The sequence below is a fragment of the Ovis aries genome, chromosome 23, assembly GCF_016772045.2.
Source record: "Ovis aries strain OAR_USU_Benz2616 breed Rambouillet chromosome 23, ARS-UI_Ramb_v3.0, whole genome shotgun sequence".
In the NCBI taxonomy this organism is placed as follows: Eukaryota; Metazoa; Chordata; class Mammalia; order Artiodactyla; family Bovidae; genus Ovis; species Ovis aries.
In genome coordinates, this window is record NC_056076.1 from 33,152,287 (window position 1) to 33,168,746 (window position 16,460).

Below are 16,460 nucleotides of genomic sequence, written 5' to 3' on the forward strand. Positions count from 1 at the left end.
ACTAGGCCTGTGAGCCACAACTACTGGGCCTGAGCTCTAGAGCCGGGGAGCTGCGACTGCTGAGCCCACATGCCCCCGAGCCTGTGCTCAGCAAGAAGAGAAGCCCCTGAATCACAGGGAAGAGTAGCCCCCGCTTGACTCAACTAGAGAAAAGCCCGAGCAGGAGCGAAGGTCCAGCGCAGCCAAGAAATATGTAAATAAAATTATTTTTTAAGAAAAGATGTCCTAAAATCAGAATGGCATAAGCTGCAACTGCCACTTCCTGTCACTTGGCTTGTGCTCTGATACCTACAATGAGCTGCACAGCCGGCTTCCTTTCCAGAGGAACCATGTCAGCAGGTAGTCCAAACGACTTAATCTGGTAGGTGAGGTACCCGCCGTACGAGGAAACCTAAAATTGAAATAACAGCATGAATAGCACAAGCGCTGCAACACACCATGGCCACATCAGTTTGTCTACGAAGTACACTGGCCCAGAGCTCTGGGAAGATACACTATCAGCCCCTTAGCAGCGCTCATTTCTAGAGAGAGGAACTGAAGATGGGATCTTAACTCTCTACTTTATACCATTTTATATTGATTCAAATGTTTAATGTGAAGATGATTGAGTTTTACAAGCAAGAGGATACTTCCCTTAAAAAGAAAAATACTAGTCACACAGAAACAAATAAGATCCTTTTATTCTAGATGGCTACTAAACCACAGCTATTCTAAGAAATCTAGGCCACTGCTTTTCTATTTAGCCGAGAGAACTGGTTAATATCTATCAGGTACAAGATGAACTTCCAAAAATAAACTAAAAAAAAACTTCCCCTGAGCACAGATGGTGACTGTTTCCTAAGTGATTCTGCATTCTCTTGGGTGCATGAGCCCTGTCCAACTACGTGTGTGTGCTACGTCATTTCACACAAGACCGACTCTTTGCGACCCTGTGGACTCTGGCCCACCAGGTTCCTCTGTCCATGGGATCCTCCAGGCAAGAACACTGGAGTGGGTTGCCATATCCTCCGCCAGGGGATCTTCCAACCCAGAGACTGAACCCATGTTTCGGGCAGCTCCTGTATCGCGGGCAGAGGTGTTATCACTGAGCCGCTGGGGAAGCCCATGACCGACCATACCGCCAGGTATATGGACCACCTCTCAGTGCTGCCTTAACAGCATGATGGTAACGGAGACGAGGGAGTGAACGATCAGGGTTTTCTGGACAGCATCTTTCTGGACAGACTTTACATCTGGTCCTGACATCTCTCCCCCTTAAAGTAAAAGCTGATCAAGAAGGAAGGAGTGATTGAGGGATGAAAATCAGAGGCAACGTCACCTCAGGGCAGGTAGACAAAGTACCCTTCAGTTCAGTTCAGTTCAGTTCAGTTCAGTCGCTCAGTCATGTCCGACTGTTTGCGACCCCATGAATCGCAGCACACCAGGCCTCCCTGTCCATCACCAACTCCTGGAGTTCACTCAGACTCAAGTCCATCGAGTCAGTGATGCCATCCAGCCATCTCATCCTCTGTTGTCCCCTTCTCCTGCCCCCAATCCCTCCCAGCATCAGAGTCTTTTCCAATGAGTCAACTCTTCACATGAGGTGGCCAAAGTACTGGAGTTTCAGCTTCAGCATCATTCCCTCCAAAGAAATCCCAGGGCTGATGTCCTTCAGAATGGACTGGTTGGATCTCCTTGCAGTCCAAGGGACTCTCAAGAGTCTTCTCCAACACCACAGTTCAAAAGCATTAATTCTTCGGGGCTCAGCTTTCTTCACAGTCCAACTTCCACATCCATACATGACCACAGGAAAAACCATAGCCTTGACTAGATGGACCTTTGTCGGCAAAGTAATGTCTCTGCTTTTCAATATGCTACCTAAGTTGGTCATAACTTTTCTTCCAAGGAGTAAGTGTCTTTTAATTTCATGGCTGCAGTCACCATCTGCAGTGATTTTGGAGCCCCCCAAAAATAAAGTCTGACACTGTTTACACTGTTTCCCCATCTATTTGCCATGAAGTGATGGGACCAGATGCCACGATCTTCATTTTCTGAATGTTGAGCCAACTTTTTCACTCTTCACTTTCACTTTCATCAAGAGGCTTTTTACTGAGATGCAAATAAATTGGAGTCGGGGGGTGGGGCAGCCCTTTAGACTCCCAGTCCACTGAAGTTCTTCCCTAGGACCTACAGCCTACACAGCTTCACCTAGTTATGACCAAAGAGCCTGGAAGTACTCAAGATAACGTCTCAAATTCTCTTTTGAGAATAAGCATTGCTCTTTCGATGGGCTGACATCATTTGCTTTTCACTCTTTATTCTATATTGGCATATAGGTGATCGACAGCGTTGTGCTAGTCTCAGGTGTACGGCAAAGTGATTGAGTTATACACATACATGCGTCTGTTCTTTTCAAATTCTCTTCCCATTTAGGTTGGTGCATCATATTGAGGAGAGTTCCCTAGGCTAGACAAGAGGTCCTTGTCGGTTATCTACTGATATTTTAAATATAGAAGTTTGAACACATCCATTGAGAACTCCTGATCTATCCCTCTCCCCAGCCCCTTCCCTCAACTCGTAACCCTAAGTTCATTCTCTAAGCCTGTGAGTCTGTTTCTGGTTTCTAAGTAAGGCCATTTGCCTCACCTTTGTAGATTCTGCATATAAGCACTATAATATGATGTTTGTCTGTCTCTGTCTGACTTATTTCACTCCATACGACAATTTCGAGGTCCATCTGTGTTGCTGCAGGAGGCATTATTTCATTCCTGTGAATGGCTGAGTGATATTCCATCGTATATATGCACCACATCCTCTTTACCCATTCACCTGTCAGTGGACACTGAGCTTGCTTCCATTGTCTTGGCTATTGTAAACAGTAATTAATGAATACTGGGGTGTGTGTATCTTTTTGGACCAAGTTTTTCTCTGGAAAAACATGCCCAGGAGTGAGAGTGCAAGGTGATATGGTCACTTTATTTTTACAGTTTTTAGAGGAACTTAAGGCTTTAAAAATAGGTCTACACATTCTTTCATACTCCTGTCTTCTAGAGGTGGAGCTTAATTCTCCTCCCAGAGTATAGGCTGGGCTTAGTGACTGTGTTCTAAAGAACAGAATATAGCAGAAACTAGAGTGTGTCATTTCTGAAATTAGGTTACAAAAATATTGTTTTTCCTCTCATTTGCTTCGGTGGAAGCCAAATGTAGTATCATGAGGACCCTCACACATCTATAGAGGGTCTCACATGAACAGGAACTGAAGCCTCCAACCAATAGCCAGCCAAGGACAGAGGCCGGCTGACAGCCACACCAGCAAGTGTGGACATGGATCCTCCAGGCCCAAGTGACTGCAGCCCAGGCTGATGTCTTGACCACAACCTCATGAGAGACCCTGAGCCACCGTGATCCACGGAAACTGGCCGAGATAGTAATGGTCTGCTGCTTTAAGCTGCAAAGTCTGTGGGTCGTCTGTTACCCAGGACAAGATGACCAGTAAGTACAGGGCTCGTCCTGTGGATGTGAAGAGGCATGCCACGAGAGGGAGAAGCAGGATTATGTGAGATGAGCAACGTTCCCCACACTCAGAGGTCAGCAGCCACAGTCCTTCAACCCAAAGACAGCGTCAGAGGGCTCAGGCTGAGAAGACCCGAGTATCTAGTCATTCTAGATGTGAGGACATGGTATCCTGTGGGCGGGGCTCTGTGAAATCTCCCTCTTCCCCAAAGCTCTACCCTGGGCCCCCAGGAGCATGTGTCACCAGAGGATGTTTCTATGGGAGGCTCATACTTCTGTCCTTATAAATGAGTGTAGGTGGCCTGATCCTGGAATGATAATTTATGCAGCAAAGGAAAAGCAACTTGTTTGTAAGCTCCCTGAGGAGCATCTAACCACGTCACTCACAATTTCCCAATTTATTCCTCTCCCCCGCACCCTGTCCCCTTTGGGAAGCACAAGCTTGTGTTCTACGTCTGTGACATACACACACTACAGTATATCAAATATGTAACAATAAGGACCTACTGTAGAGCCCAGGGAACTCTACTCAATACTCTGTAATGACCTATATGTGAAAGAATCTAAAAAGAGTGGACAGCAGATTTAATTTGCTGGACAGCAGAAACTAACACAACATTGTAAATCAACTGCACCCCAGTACATTTTATTTTTTCAAAAAGAAAGAATTTATTCATAACCACACGTGACTCTATTAATGAAAGCTGTGCTGTCGCTGGTTCCTGGGCTTCTTTTAATAAGCTCATGAGTCACTTGGCAGCTTTTGTTTTCCTGACAAGGGGCCTTTCTTCTGCTTTAAAACAAAGAATTCTCAGCACTGGCATTTAAAAGCATACATGCGCCATTCGCATCAGGTATTATTTAAATGGGTTATTTCCATTTAAGAATTTTCCCTCAGCATTAAGTGAAAACCAAGAACAACCTGGTGCATTATTCCTTTGCTGGTGAGCGATGCGTGTGGGGCCCCTGAGATACATATACCTTCAGTCCCTCCATCATCTGCATTTGTGATTAACCGACGTGAGCTCGGTCACTCGGTTGTGTTCGACCTTTTGAGATGCTATGGACTGTACCCCGCCAGGCTCCTCTGCCCATGAGGTTCTCTAGGCAAGAATAATGGAGGGGGTTGCCCTTCCTCCTCCAGGAGATCTTCCTGACCCAGGGATAGAACCCAAGTCTCCTGAGTCTCCTGTATTGGCAGGAGGATTCTTTACCACTGAGCCATGTGGGAAGCCCATGATTAACCTAAGGTCTCCAATTTTAGTAACTTGAACCTCTGGAACTTTCCTTCCAGACCTCCGGTTAATGATGCCCAGGTAGTGATGGAAGAAGTCCAGCAAGGGCACAGGAAAACAGCAGGATATGGTTACCTTGTCCCCCAGGTAGGAAGGCGGGGCTACCCAGGATGCGCTGTGGACCGTGGCAGGCAGTTCCTGGAGGTCGGCCACCATACTGCTGCTGCCAGGGTTGAAGGAGACAGGGATGTCCACTCCGTCTGCTGTCTGCAGGCGCCAGCCCATCATGTCCACAAGCTGAAACACAGAGGCAAGGGATGGAACCATGTGCCCATGGCTCCTCTGGCGATGGCTGAATCTTGAAGAGCAGAAAGAGCCGTGGGGCAGCCACCTTGCTGCAAAGGCCTCCCTCGGGTGTCTCCTCGTCTCTGATTCCCGCTCAGCCCCCAACAGACCCATGGAGACTAGGAGTTCTCAAAGGATAGTGGCCATATGCATGTGGGATTTATCCTTTAGCCCTGCACACATCCTGACATTTAGTAGTGTCCAATAACTGTTCGAATAATATGCAAATAAGGGTGTGGACCATAACTAGGACTGTGGGCGCATTTTAATGATGAGCTCCTTGCAGAAAAAATATGATGTGAATTACAGTGGCCTGCTGTCGTTGTTTTTCTCTAAATGGAGCATCAGAATTAAATACTCCCCTGATCACAAAGGAAGCCAAGAGTTAAATTATGAAGGGAAGGAAAAGAGGGAGCTGACAAGGCATAGATGTGGAATAATGCTTCGGGGGTCCCCTGGGGATACGAAGAGGAGCCTTCATGGTGGATTTACAAAATAACTTTCTCCCCCAACTACAAGCTTGTGCTCCTTTCAAGAGGCAGGCAGTAAAACAGATACAAAAATCTTTCTTTGAACATTTGTTGGACATAATACATAACTCACTCCATAGGGTCACAAAACAGTCGGACACAACTTAGCAACTAAACAACAATAACAACAAATACGTGACTCACACAAGAAAGCAAGCATGGGGTCATGAAGGCAACACAAGTGTTAGCTTTCTGGAGTTGACTTTAAAAGTGGCCAAAGACAAGATGTGGTAAAACAGGTGAGAAGGTAAGTAAAACAGGAAGATAAGCAGATAAGTAAGGGAGGAGAACAACCAACTCTACTGAGCGTTTACTGAGCAACTACTACATCTCAGATCCTGCTCACGGCACTGGGATTCTATCAGGGAGGTTACATGCAAGTGGTGAAAGAAGAGCGATAATAAGCTTTAGAACTGTGATGCACGCTATGAAGTCCACAGAGAAAGGTGAGGGCACAGAATCAGTGAGTGGTGAGGGGAGGCTTCTCCAAGCACTGGGACACGAGAGCAGAGATTTGATGGGGGACGTGAGCTGAGGGACGTGAGGACATCTGGGGACAGAACCCTGCAGGCTAAGGACAGTGAGCACAGTGCTTAACATTCTAACCCAGCAGGATGCAAAAACCTCCATGACTCTTCACGTCTCATGCCAGTGCGTTACTTTCTCATTTTTTATTTTTATGCATGCTCATGCTCAGTCATGTCCGACTCTTTGCGACCCCACAGACTGCAGCCCACCAGGCTCCTCTGTCCATGGAACTCTCCAGGCAAGAATACTGGAGTGGGTTGCCACCTCCTACTCCAGGGGATCTCCCCAATCCAGGACCCGAACTCACGTCTCCTGTTCTGTGGGAAGATTCTTTACCACTGTGCCACCTGGGAACCCCTCACTTCCTCATTTAGAAGTGCTAAAGAAAAACAGAAGGACTCTGATGCCCTGCCTACCTTAGCCCTTCTCTTATGAGTGCTGTGACAGTGATGACTGACTCCGAAACAAAAGCAGCTGGTACAACCCTTGGGATTCGCTGGGTCCAGGTAGAATGACCCTTGCCGACATATGTTGCATTCTGTGCCTTGCACGTTTTCCTGTCAAAGAAAACCACAAAAGAAGAGATCATTCCTTCTGAAGGGCCTCTGATTCAAGGGAGCTACAAATTAAGTACCGACATAAGACAATGGGATGTGGATGCTAATAAAACATCCAAAGTTATATGACTGTTCAACTGTTCTACCACATCAACTGTTTAAATTTTTATACCACATACAAATGGAAGAGAGGATTTCCTAAATTTCATCAGATGCCCTTTAGCATCTTGAAGGTAGAAAAACAGCACCAAAAATTTCACAATGTGGGGGAGACTGCTTCATCCCACTTACAACCACTTTAGAGCATCTGCTGGGATTGGGGAACCCATCCGTCATTGGCAGAACACCCTGGAGCAGAGATGATGAACCTGGGGTCCACGGGACAGGAATAGGCTTCAGGGAAACCCAGGAACCTCTTGAAATTATAGACAAAAGTTTGTGCCGATTTTTCTGGAGACCATTTGTGTCATCAGATTCTTAAGGAGGTCTGTAGACCCTCCAAAGGACAAGAGCAGTGAGGCTGGGGAGGCTTCTAACTGTTTCTACCCAATGATGGGGTGGCTTCTAACTGTTTCTACCCAATGAGTTCAGTTCAGTTCAGTCGCTTAGTCATGTCGGACTCCTTGTGACCCCATGGACTGTAGCATGCCAGGCTTCCCTGTCCATCACCAACTGCCGAAGCCTGCTCAAATTCATGTCCATCAAGTCGGTGATGCCATCTAACCATCTCATCCTCTGTCATCCCCTTCTTCTCCTGCCTTCAATCTTTCCCAGCATCATTGATCATGGGTCAATCTCGTTTCCCACGGGTTTTTATACAATGACTCAGCATGAAGACCCTCCACTCTGGCCGGTGGCCCACATCTCCAGCATTGCACATTCCGTCTTACCTTGCAGAGACACGCCCCGGTGCCCGGGTCACAGACTCCTGGCTCGGTCCCATCTCTGCTGCAGTGGCAGGGGAGGCACTCAGGAAAGCGGTAGAAGCCGGGAGTACACCGGTCACACTGCCGCCCTGTGATTCTGGGCTTGCATCTGTGCTCAAGGAAAGGAAGCAAAAGTCTTCATCACCTTTGTACACACAGTTCTAAAGCCGACCTGCACTGCCGCAGAGAAGTTGCTTGTCAGATGCCAGTTCAGGGACTTTCCTGGTGGTCTAGTGGTTAAAACTTCACCTTCCAATGAAGGGGACACAGGTTCGATCCCCGGTCGGGGAACTAAGATCCCACATACCACAAAGCAACTAAGCCTGGTCACTACAACTACTGAGCCACAACTAGGGAGTCTGTGCACTGCAAGGAAAGATCCCGCATGATGCAATGAAGATCCTGTGTGCTGCTACTGAGACCCAATGCAAATAAATAAATAAATATATATATTTAAAGCCAGTTAGTAGACACAGAGCCTGCCCACAGGTGCCAGTGTCCAAGCAGAATTGGGAAAAGCAGATACAAGGCACTCACACAAAGCAGCTCAAAGTGACCACCATCCTAATGAAAAACGGGTCAAAAGATACACACTTTCGGTTATAAAATACCAAGTGCTGGGATGTCATGTAATGTACAGCACAGCAACTATAGTTAATGATGCCATATTGCACTTCTGCAAGTTGCTAAGAGAGTAAATCTTAAAAATTCTAATCACAAGAAAAAAAATTGTAAGTATTTATGATCATGGGTGATAACTAGATTTACTATGGTGACCATTTCACAATAGACACAAATATCAAATCACTATGTTTACATTTGAAACCAACCAGTCCATTCTGAAGATCAGCCCTGGGATTTCTTTGGAGGGAACGAAGCTGAAACTCCAGTACTTTGGCCACCTCGTGTGAAGAGTTGACTCATTGGGAAAGACTCTGATGCTGGGAGGGGTTGGGGGCAGGAGGAGAAGGGGACAACAGAGGATGAGATGGCTGGATGGCATCACTGACTCAATGGTCTTGAGTTTGAGTAAACTCCGGGAGTTGGTGATGGACAGGGAGGCCTGGCGTGCTGCGATTCATGGGGTTGCAAAGAGTCAGACACGACTGAGCGACTGAACTAAACTGAACTGCATATAAGGTTACATGCCAGCTATACCTTAATTGAAAACAAAAAGCAATGAGCATTATGGATCTTGGGCCAGGCTTGGTACGAGGCTCTGGGGTGAAGGAAGGACAGACTCCCTGGGCCTGAGAGCTCCCAGGGTGACTGTTAGGTAGGAATGTGAATATACATATGGGGTCTACACAGGGGTCAGAAGGCCTGCACAGACCCAGCCTCCCCAGGGGAAGGTGATGCCTGAGCTGAGTGTAAAAGGACAAGAGTCCTGGGGTAGAAGGTGGGGCAGGCATTCCAGAGAGCAAGAATGGGGGACATGGCCCGGCGTGTGCAGGGAACACAGCGGGGAGCTTCTGGAGCAGGGGTGCAAGTGAGGATGCTGAGCCATGAGCCTGGAGAGGCAGGAGTCTCCTCCCTCCAGGAGGCTGAGTCTGTTGGCCTTCTGACCCCCGTGTTGACCACATGTGTATACTGTTCACATTCCCACCTAACACTTATCTTGGGAGCTCTCAGGCCCAGGGCCTCTGTCCTTCTCTCACCCCAGAGCCTACTCCCAAGCCTGACCCAAGTCACCATCCATGATGGAAAGCCTGGGGAGGTGGAAGGGGGTCAGCTCACCGGGACGGAGGGGCTGGCCGCTGCAACACTGTCCTGCAGCCCTGGGGCGTGGGGCTGAGCCCTGCACACCGAGGGCAGACTGGCCAGAGTTCTGATCCAGCTCTCACATGACTCAGAGACAGTGTCTCAGCAAGTTATCCAGCTTCTCAAGGCTTCATTCTCCCTCCGTGAGAGAGAGGGGAGGCAGTGGTGGAGATGCCAGGCAGTGCCGGCAGCTGGCCAGTTCTCAAACGGGGGTTGTCATCTTGAAAAGCTTTCAGAGAGGAAGAAGGACAGGTGGCTGTGTGTCAAGGACTGAGCTGAGGGCAGCTCTGCACCAGGGAGATGGGGGCCGAGCGAGGGCAGAGGTATTCAGGACGGAGAGGGGGCGATGGGTTCCAAGCTATTTCAGGGTGAGGGTGCTGGGGCTCGTCGTGGTCTGGGTGGGGGGACAGATGGGGAGACAGCAAGGAGGGCTCCCCGTTGTCCAGCTGAGTGACGGGTGACATTGGAGCAGGTGGAGAGGGCGGCAACGGCCTGTGTGGGGCTGGGCGCCCAGGCGTCTGCGGGCAGCTCTGAGCACAAGACGGGCGAGAAAGCCCTAGCAGCTTCTCAGGACTGAGCAACCCAGCTCTGCGGTGTGAGGACAGAAGAAGCAGCTTGGCCACTGAGCTCCACAGCCACCGCCTGGTAGATCTACACGCTGAGCCTTTCTTGTGGGTCTTAAGAAACTATTAGGAAATCTGCTTTCCATGAGATGATTAAGAGTACAACCTGATATGAAATATTTTGTCATTCACTTGCTACCAAATGTAAGCTTTCACCTATCTCTTAATATTTATTAAAATATCTCGTGCCAGGATAAAGAAGATGTGGTATCTATATACAATGGACTGCTACTCAGCCATGAAAAAGAATGAAATCCTGTCATCTACAGCAACATGGAGCGACTTGAAGGGTAATTATACTGAGTGAAATAAGTTAGACAGGGAAAGACATACTGTATGATCTTACTTATGTGTGAAATCTAAAAAATACAGTGACCAGTTCAGTTCAGTCAGTTCAGTCGCTCAGTCGTGTATGACTCTTTGCGACCCCATGAATCGCAGCACGCCAGGCCTCCCTGTCCATCACCAACTCCCGGAGTTCACTCAGACTCACATCCATCGAGTCCGTGGTACCATCCAGCCATCTCATCCTCTGTCATCCCCTTCTCCTCCTGCCCCCAATCCCTCCCAGCATCATAGTCTTTTCCAATGAGTCAACTCTTTGCATGAGGTGGCCAAAGTACTGGAGTTTCAGCTTTAGCATCATTCCTTCCAAAGAAATCCCAGGGCTGATCTCCTTCAGAATGGACTGGTTGGATCTCCTTGCAGTCCAAGGGACTCTCAAGAGTCTTCTCCAACATCACAGTTCAAAAGCATCAATTCTTTGGTGCTCAGCCTTCTTCACAGTCCAACTCTCACATCCATACATGACCGCAGGAAAAACCATAGCCTTGACTAGATGGACCTTAGTCGGCAAAGTAATGTCTCTGCTTTTGAATATGCAGTTGAAATGAAGTCTGGCACTGTTTCCACTGTTTCCCCATCTATTTCCCATGAACAGTGAATATAACAAAAAAGAAGCAGACTCACAGATATAGAGAACAAACTGGTGCTTATCAGTAGGAAGAGGGAAGTAGGGGGCAACACAGGGGAGAGGAGTAAGAGGTATAAACTATGAGGTATAAAATAAACCTCAAGAATATATTTATTGTACAACACAGGGAATATAACTAATGTTTTATAGTAACTGTAAATGGAGTATAACCTTTAAAATTGTGAATCACTATATTGTACTCCTGTAGCTTATATAATATTGTCATCAATTATACTTCAATAAAAAAAAAAATCTCGCCCCAGAAGGTTAAAGTGTTACTCGCTCGATCGTGTCCGACTCTTTGCGACCCCATGACTGTAGCCCACTAAGTTCCTTTGTCCATGGAGTTCTCTAGGCAAGAATACTGGAGTGGGTAGCCATTCCCTTCTCCAGGGGATCTTCCCAATCCAGGAATCGAATATGGATCTCCTACATTGCAGCTTAAAGCTCAACATTCAGAAAACGAAGATCATGGCATCTGGTCCCATCACTTCATGGGAAATAGATGGGGAAACAGTGGAAACTTAAGTGGAAAATAAAGTGGCAGACTTTATTTTTTGGGGGCTCCCAAATCACCGCAGATGGTGACTGCAGCCATGAAATTAAAAGACGCTTACTACTTGGAAGAAAAGTTATGACCAACCTAGACAGCATATTCAAAAGCAGGGACATTACTTTGCTGACTAAGGTCCATCTAGTCAAGGCTATGGTTTTTCCTGCGGTCATGTATGGATGTGAGAGTTGGACTGTGAAGAAGGCTGAGCACCGAAGAATTGATGCTTTTGAACTGTGGTGTTGGAGAAGACTCTTGAGAGTCCCTTGGACTGCAAGGAGATCCAACCAGTCCATTCTGAAAGAGATCAGCCCTGGGATTTCTTTGGAAGGAATGATGCTAAAGCTGAAACTCCAGTACTTTGGCCACCTCATGTGAAGAGTTGACTCACTGGAAAAGACTCTGATGCTGGGAAGGATTGGGGGCAGGAGGAGAAGGGGACGACAGAGGATGGGACGGCTGGATGGCATCACGGACTCGACGGACATGAGTCTGAGTGAACTCCGGGAGTTGGTGATGGACAGGGAGGCCTGGCGTGCTGCGATTCATGGGGTCACAAAGAGTCAGACACAACTGAGCGACTGAACTGAACATTGCAGGCAGATTCCTTACCATCTGAGCCACCAGGGAAGCCCAAAGGACCACCCCAGAGACCACCCCAAAAAAGATAAAGACAACTTTATATTCCAGTAAGTTTGCCTTAGACAAACAAGTACTCTTGTTGTGACATCAGCAAAGGGGAGCAGATGGGGGTCTCTTTATCCCACCCACCACACCTAAAAAGATAAAATCAGCTTTGCCTGCAAGACCTGCTGGCAGGGCAGATGTCATTTCAGCCCCGTCTCCTCATCTCCCTCCCTCCCTGATACCTACGGAGATTGTTTCTTCTACAGAGGAAGAAAATATTCCCCAAATCACTCCTCTAGTAAAATAGGTGGAAGGTGGAAGTGATCTGCTTGGAGTGACTGCTCTGGTACAGTGGGCTGCAAACTCTGAGAGGGATAAGGGGTGGTTTGGGGAGCTACAGAAACCATGAACCATCTTCTCAGAGAAGCATCGTTCAGATTTGTCTGTAACACGTTTTTTTTTTTTTTTTTTTTTTTAAAGAAACAACACCCAAATGAATGTTCTGGCCAACTCAACACTTATACCCACTTGCAGATTACATCATCTCTCTCTCTCTCACAAACACACACACACACACACACACACACACACACACACACACACACACACACATTCTAGCACACACAATTTTGTTCCTAGGCCCAGGTGAATAACACCTACTCTCTCCTTGTGAGTCCCAGACTAAATGCAATCTCAGTCCTGCAAAAAACTGCCTGTCCCCAGACAATGTTCCCTATTTCTGGAGCACAAGAACCCTGGGAGGGGGGCGGGGGTGAGAGATGGGAAGGAGCAGTGCAAATAACCCCCTCCACAGAAAAGCATCAGGAAGAGGACACCTGCTCAGAGGAGGGACTCTGGGGATGGCCTCATGAGCAGGATGCTCTCTGCTCCTCCCACCTGGCAGCGGGGAAAGGACTCTGGGCACAAACACTGTTCTTGTCACAGAGCCACTGGGCAGCTGGCCGTCCTGCAAACACACAGGGCCACTGACCCATGAGTGCGATCCAGAATTCTGGTGCCCACGAGCCCCTTCCACCCTGAGCACCACAGCGGACAAGTGACTGCGCGCTGACTTGAACATAGGCTTTGAGGGTGAGGACAGGCAGATGGGAGCCTATTTCTTAATATTTCCACTTCACTGGAAAAGAAAGGTGGAAGGGTATTTTTCAGGGAGGACAGCTGTGCAAGCTGCTTGTCGAGACAAGGAGAAACGTGTGTCTGTTTATTTCAGGGCAACTGTGGGATGATGTGGTGGCAGAGCTGGGCAGAGAGGGTGTGACCTCGTTGGTAACACGGGATAAAGCGCTGAGCCTCACTTAGCATGTAGGTAGCAACCAAGCACATATGAGTGGACGGAAAAAAGCAAAAAAGTTGAGCATGGTGAGGAGAGCAGTGGCCTGGGAGCTGAACCCCAAGGATCCCAGGTGGCCCTGATGGGCAAGCGTCCACCAAAATGTGGAGAACACGATGTCTGAGCAACGCAGTGCTGAGAGCTCTGAGCACATGAATCCTGTGCAAAGACAAGCAAACAAAGGAGTTTGGAGCGGTGCCATGACAATGGGGAATAAAAAGGAAACTTCCTCCCCCAAAGTCTGGCTGAGTATCTTTAGAAAATGACCTGAAGTCAGCCTGACCTTGCACACTCCTCCAGGGAGACGCTGTGCTACCCAAGGAGTTGCCCTCACCACAACGGCAGGAAGGCTCCAGTTGCCGCTGCCAGGAGGTGCACTGGGGATGCCGGTCAAGTGAAGTCGTCTCCATGGCAACGGGCTCAGGGCCAAATATTAGGCAAAGACGACTGCGCGTGTGTGGGTGCTCAGGAGTCTCGGAGGTCACCAGAAAGTCAGGCATGAGGGTGAACTCTATCCTTTGCTCATTAAATACACCTCGCATTGCACCCCCATCAAGAACAGTTTTCATCTGGAATCCAAAGCCTACCTTATATCTGCTCATTTAGTCACCCTATAATTACTGAGTGTCTTCTAGAGATACATGCTCGAGTTAGGGGACATGAGAGGGAGAGGACAAAATACAGTACGTTAGTCTTGACCTTGGTGCATTTTCACTGAGGACACGGGACACAGACGCAGAAAGTTAGGTGATCATGTGAGAGATGGGACGGCAGCGAGATGATGGGGGTATCCCTGTGGGCTTGCAGAGGCTTCACGCCTTCTTTGCATTTGTACCTTTAACACAGAACCCTTGAAGGATGTGGATAACTGGGAGGGGGTAACAGAAGAGGGGAAAGGAGAACCCATAACTGAAGAACTGAAGGCTTGCAAAAAGCATTTAAAGAAAGCAAGAAAGACCAGAAAAGCTGAAAAAAAAAAAAAAAAAGAAAAAAGCTTAAGTTAGGGTAAGTGGTGGCCAGACCACGGAAAGCTGGTCTTTATCCTCTCAGACAATGGGGCATCAAGGAAGCTTCTTGTGCAGAGTGCTGTGACAGACATGGTACCGGGCAGAGCGACTTCCACCCTCCAGCAGCCTGCACGCAATACGGCGTTCATTATGATGCCCTGTCATAACTGCTTAGTGGAGGTTCCCCTACCAGACCATGACCTCTGGTTAGTAGGCATGGGTGCCTTCTGTACGAGAAACAGCATCCAAACTGGAATAGGTGCTAGATATATTAAATAGTTTCAGCCATAAAACACAGTGATAAAATAGAATTTAAGACTCAAAAAAAAAAAATCACAAGGACTGAAGGAAATGTTTTATCCTGTTTTCAAAAACCCCCACATACCAAGAGGATGAAATCACAAACATATGCATTTATCAACATTCTCTATGCATTAATAACAAAATTATGGAGCAAACAGATTTTTAAATCCAAGTATAATTATGTATGGGCTTCCTGGTGGCGCAGTGGTAAAGAATTTAGCTATCAAGGCAGGAGACACAAGGGGTGTGCATTTGATCCCTGGGTTGGGAAGATCCCTGGAAGAGGAAACAGCAACCCACTCCAGTATTCTTGTCTGGAGAATCCCATGGACAGAGGAGCCTGGTGGGCTATGATCTATAGGGTCTCAAAGAGTCGGACACGACTGACCAAGCAAGACCAAGAGAGGTGATTGCATACTAGCATTTCCCCTTCAATTAAGGAGAAAAAGAAAGAAAGAAAGGAGAGAGAGAGGGAGGGAAGAAGGGAGGAAGAAAGGAAAGGAGAGAGAGAGAGAGGGCGGGAGAGAGAAAGTACGCTAGGAAAATGAAGGTCAATTCAGAGATTATCCATTGTAAAAGGACTTCTCCAGGTCCAGGACCTGCAGGGGCCATGAAAGGATGGGAGATAATACATACTATTTCAGAAGTTGACACCTGATGGGCTGTAGGGAGATTCTAAGGTGATACAGAGACCTCAGGCTTTGGAGACAGGGAGAAGGTTGCCACGGATAAGTAAAAAAATAATATATATTTTTTTAAGTTCGAAGAGAGGAATAGCCTGAAGAGCAAGACAATGGCATGGGTTTCAGATATAGAATCAGTGGTAGGCTCAAGGACTTGAAGGGCCCCTAAAGATCATCTAATCTAACACTTCACTATATTTGTGAGGGGACAGGAGCTTAAAGAGGTCAGGGGACTTGTCCTCTAAGACCCACAAGAAAAGCTAGTAAGGGAACTGACGTAGAAATGATTTTCTATGAAGGTGAGATAAGCTGTCCTTCAGGGACCAGGACTGGAGCTCTGGGTCTGGGAATCATCCAGCGTGGAGGTGGTTGAAGCCAGAAGAATGGATGGGGCTTCAGGGGGACAAAGTGTAAAGGGCGGAAGGCAGGCAGCCAAGCGCTTGGCAAATAATAGCAAAAGCTAATACCCGTGCTAGTGTGTGTCAGGTACTGTTCGAAGGGCTTTGCACAGGATTATTTAATCGTCCCAAGAACTTCAAGAGGTGGGAGCTTCTAGGAAGAGAGAACGCAGGTGAGAATGCTGAGCTCTTCCATCCTGTGGCGGGAGCCTCATCTGCCCTGCTCACCACCGTGTCCCAGAGCTTGCCTGCACGCCGTCTGGAATTTACCATTCCTATTACTTGATGAGGTACATCAAAGGAATTGCTTCTCCAAGTTGTTGGGGCTTGTGGATTTCTGCCAAGCTGGAAGCACTTCTGTTCCCAGGATGCCAAGTCTATGATCTTCTCTGGCATTTTGTTTCTCCATCTAACACAAATACTGAGTAAATCTGTGACGCTGGCTGAAGTCCCCCCACAAACGGCTCTCCTTTAGCTGCTGCTCTTCTCACAAGCTGTCTGCACTTGTGGTTTCACTGGATGTCCAGGTGAACTGCCATCTCCTATAATCAATCTTAAGATATCTTGA

The 16,460-nt window shown here is 47.7% G+C and overlaps 1 protein-coding gene across 5 annotated transcripts in view; it reads right to left on the reverse strand.

Moving 5' to 3' along the window:
• LAMA3 (laminin subunit alpha 3) overlaps positions 1 to 16,460 on the reverse strand; it is a 253,384-nt gene that overhangs the window by 86,287 nt on the left and 150,637 nt on the right. For all 5 annotated transcript variants that reach the window (XM_042239547.2, XM_060405225.1, XM_042239549.2 and 2 more), the window contains 4 exons: positions 7,578 to 7,722; positions 6,547 to 6,687; positions 4,863 to 5,024; positions 293 to 391 (listed from right to left, as the gene is read on the reverse strand). In XM_042239547.2, the coding sequence (XP_042095481.1) occupies positions 293 to 391; positions 4,863 to 5,024; positions 6,547 to 6,687; positions 7,578 to 7,722 (547 nt within the window). The remainder of the gene's footprint in view (positions 1 to 292; positions 392 to 4,862; positions 5,025 to 6,546; positions 6,688 to 7,577; positions 7,723 to 16,460) is intronic.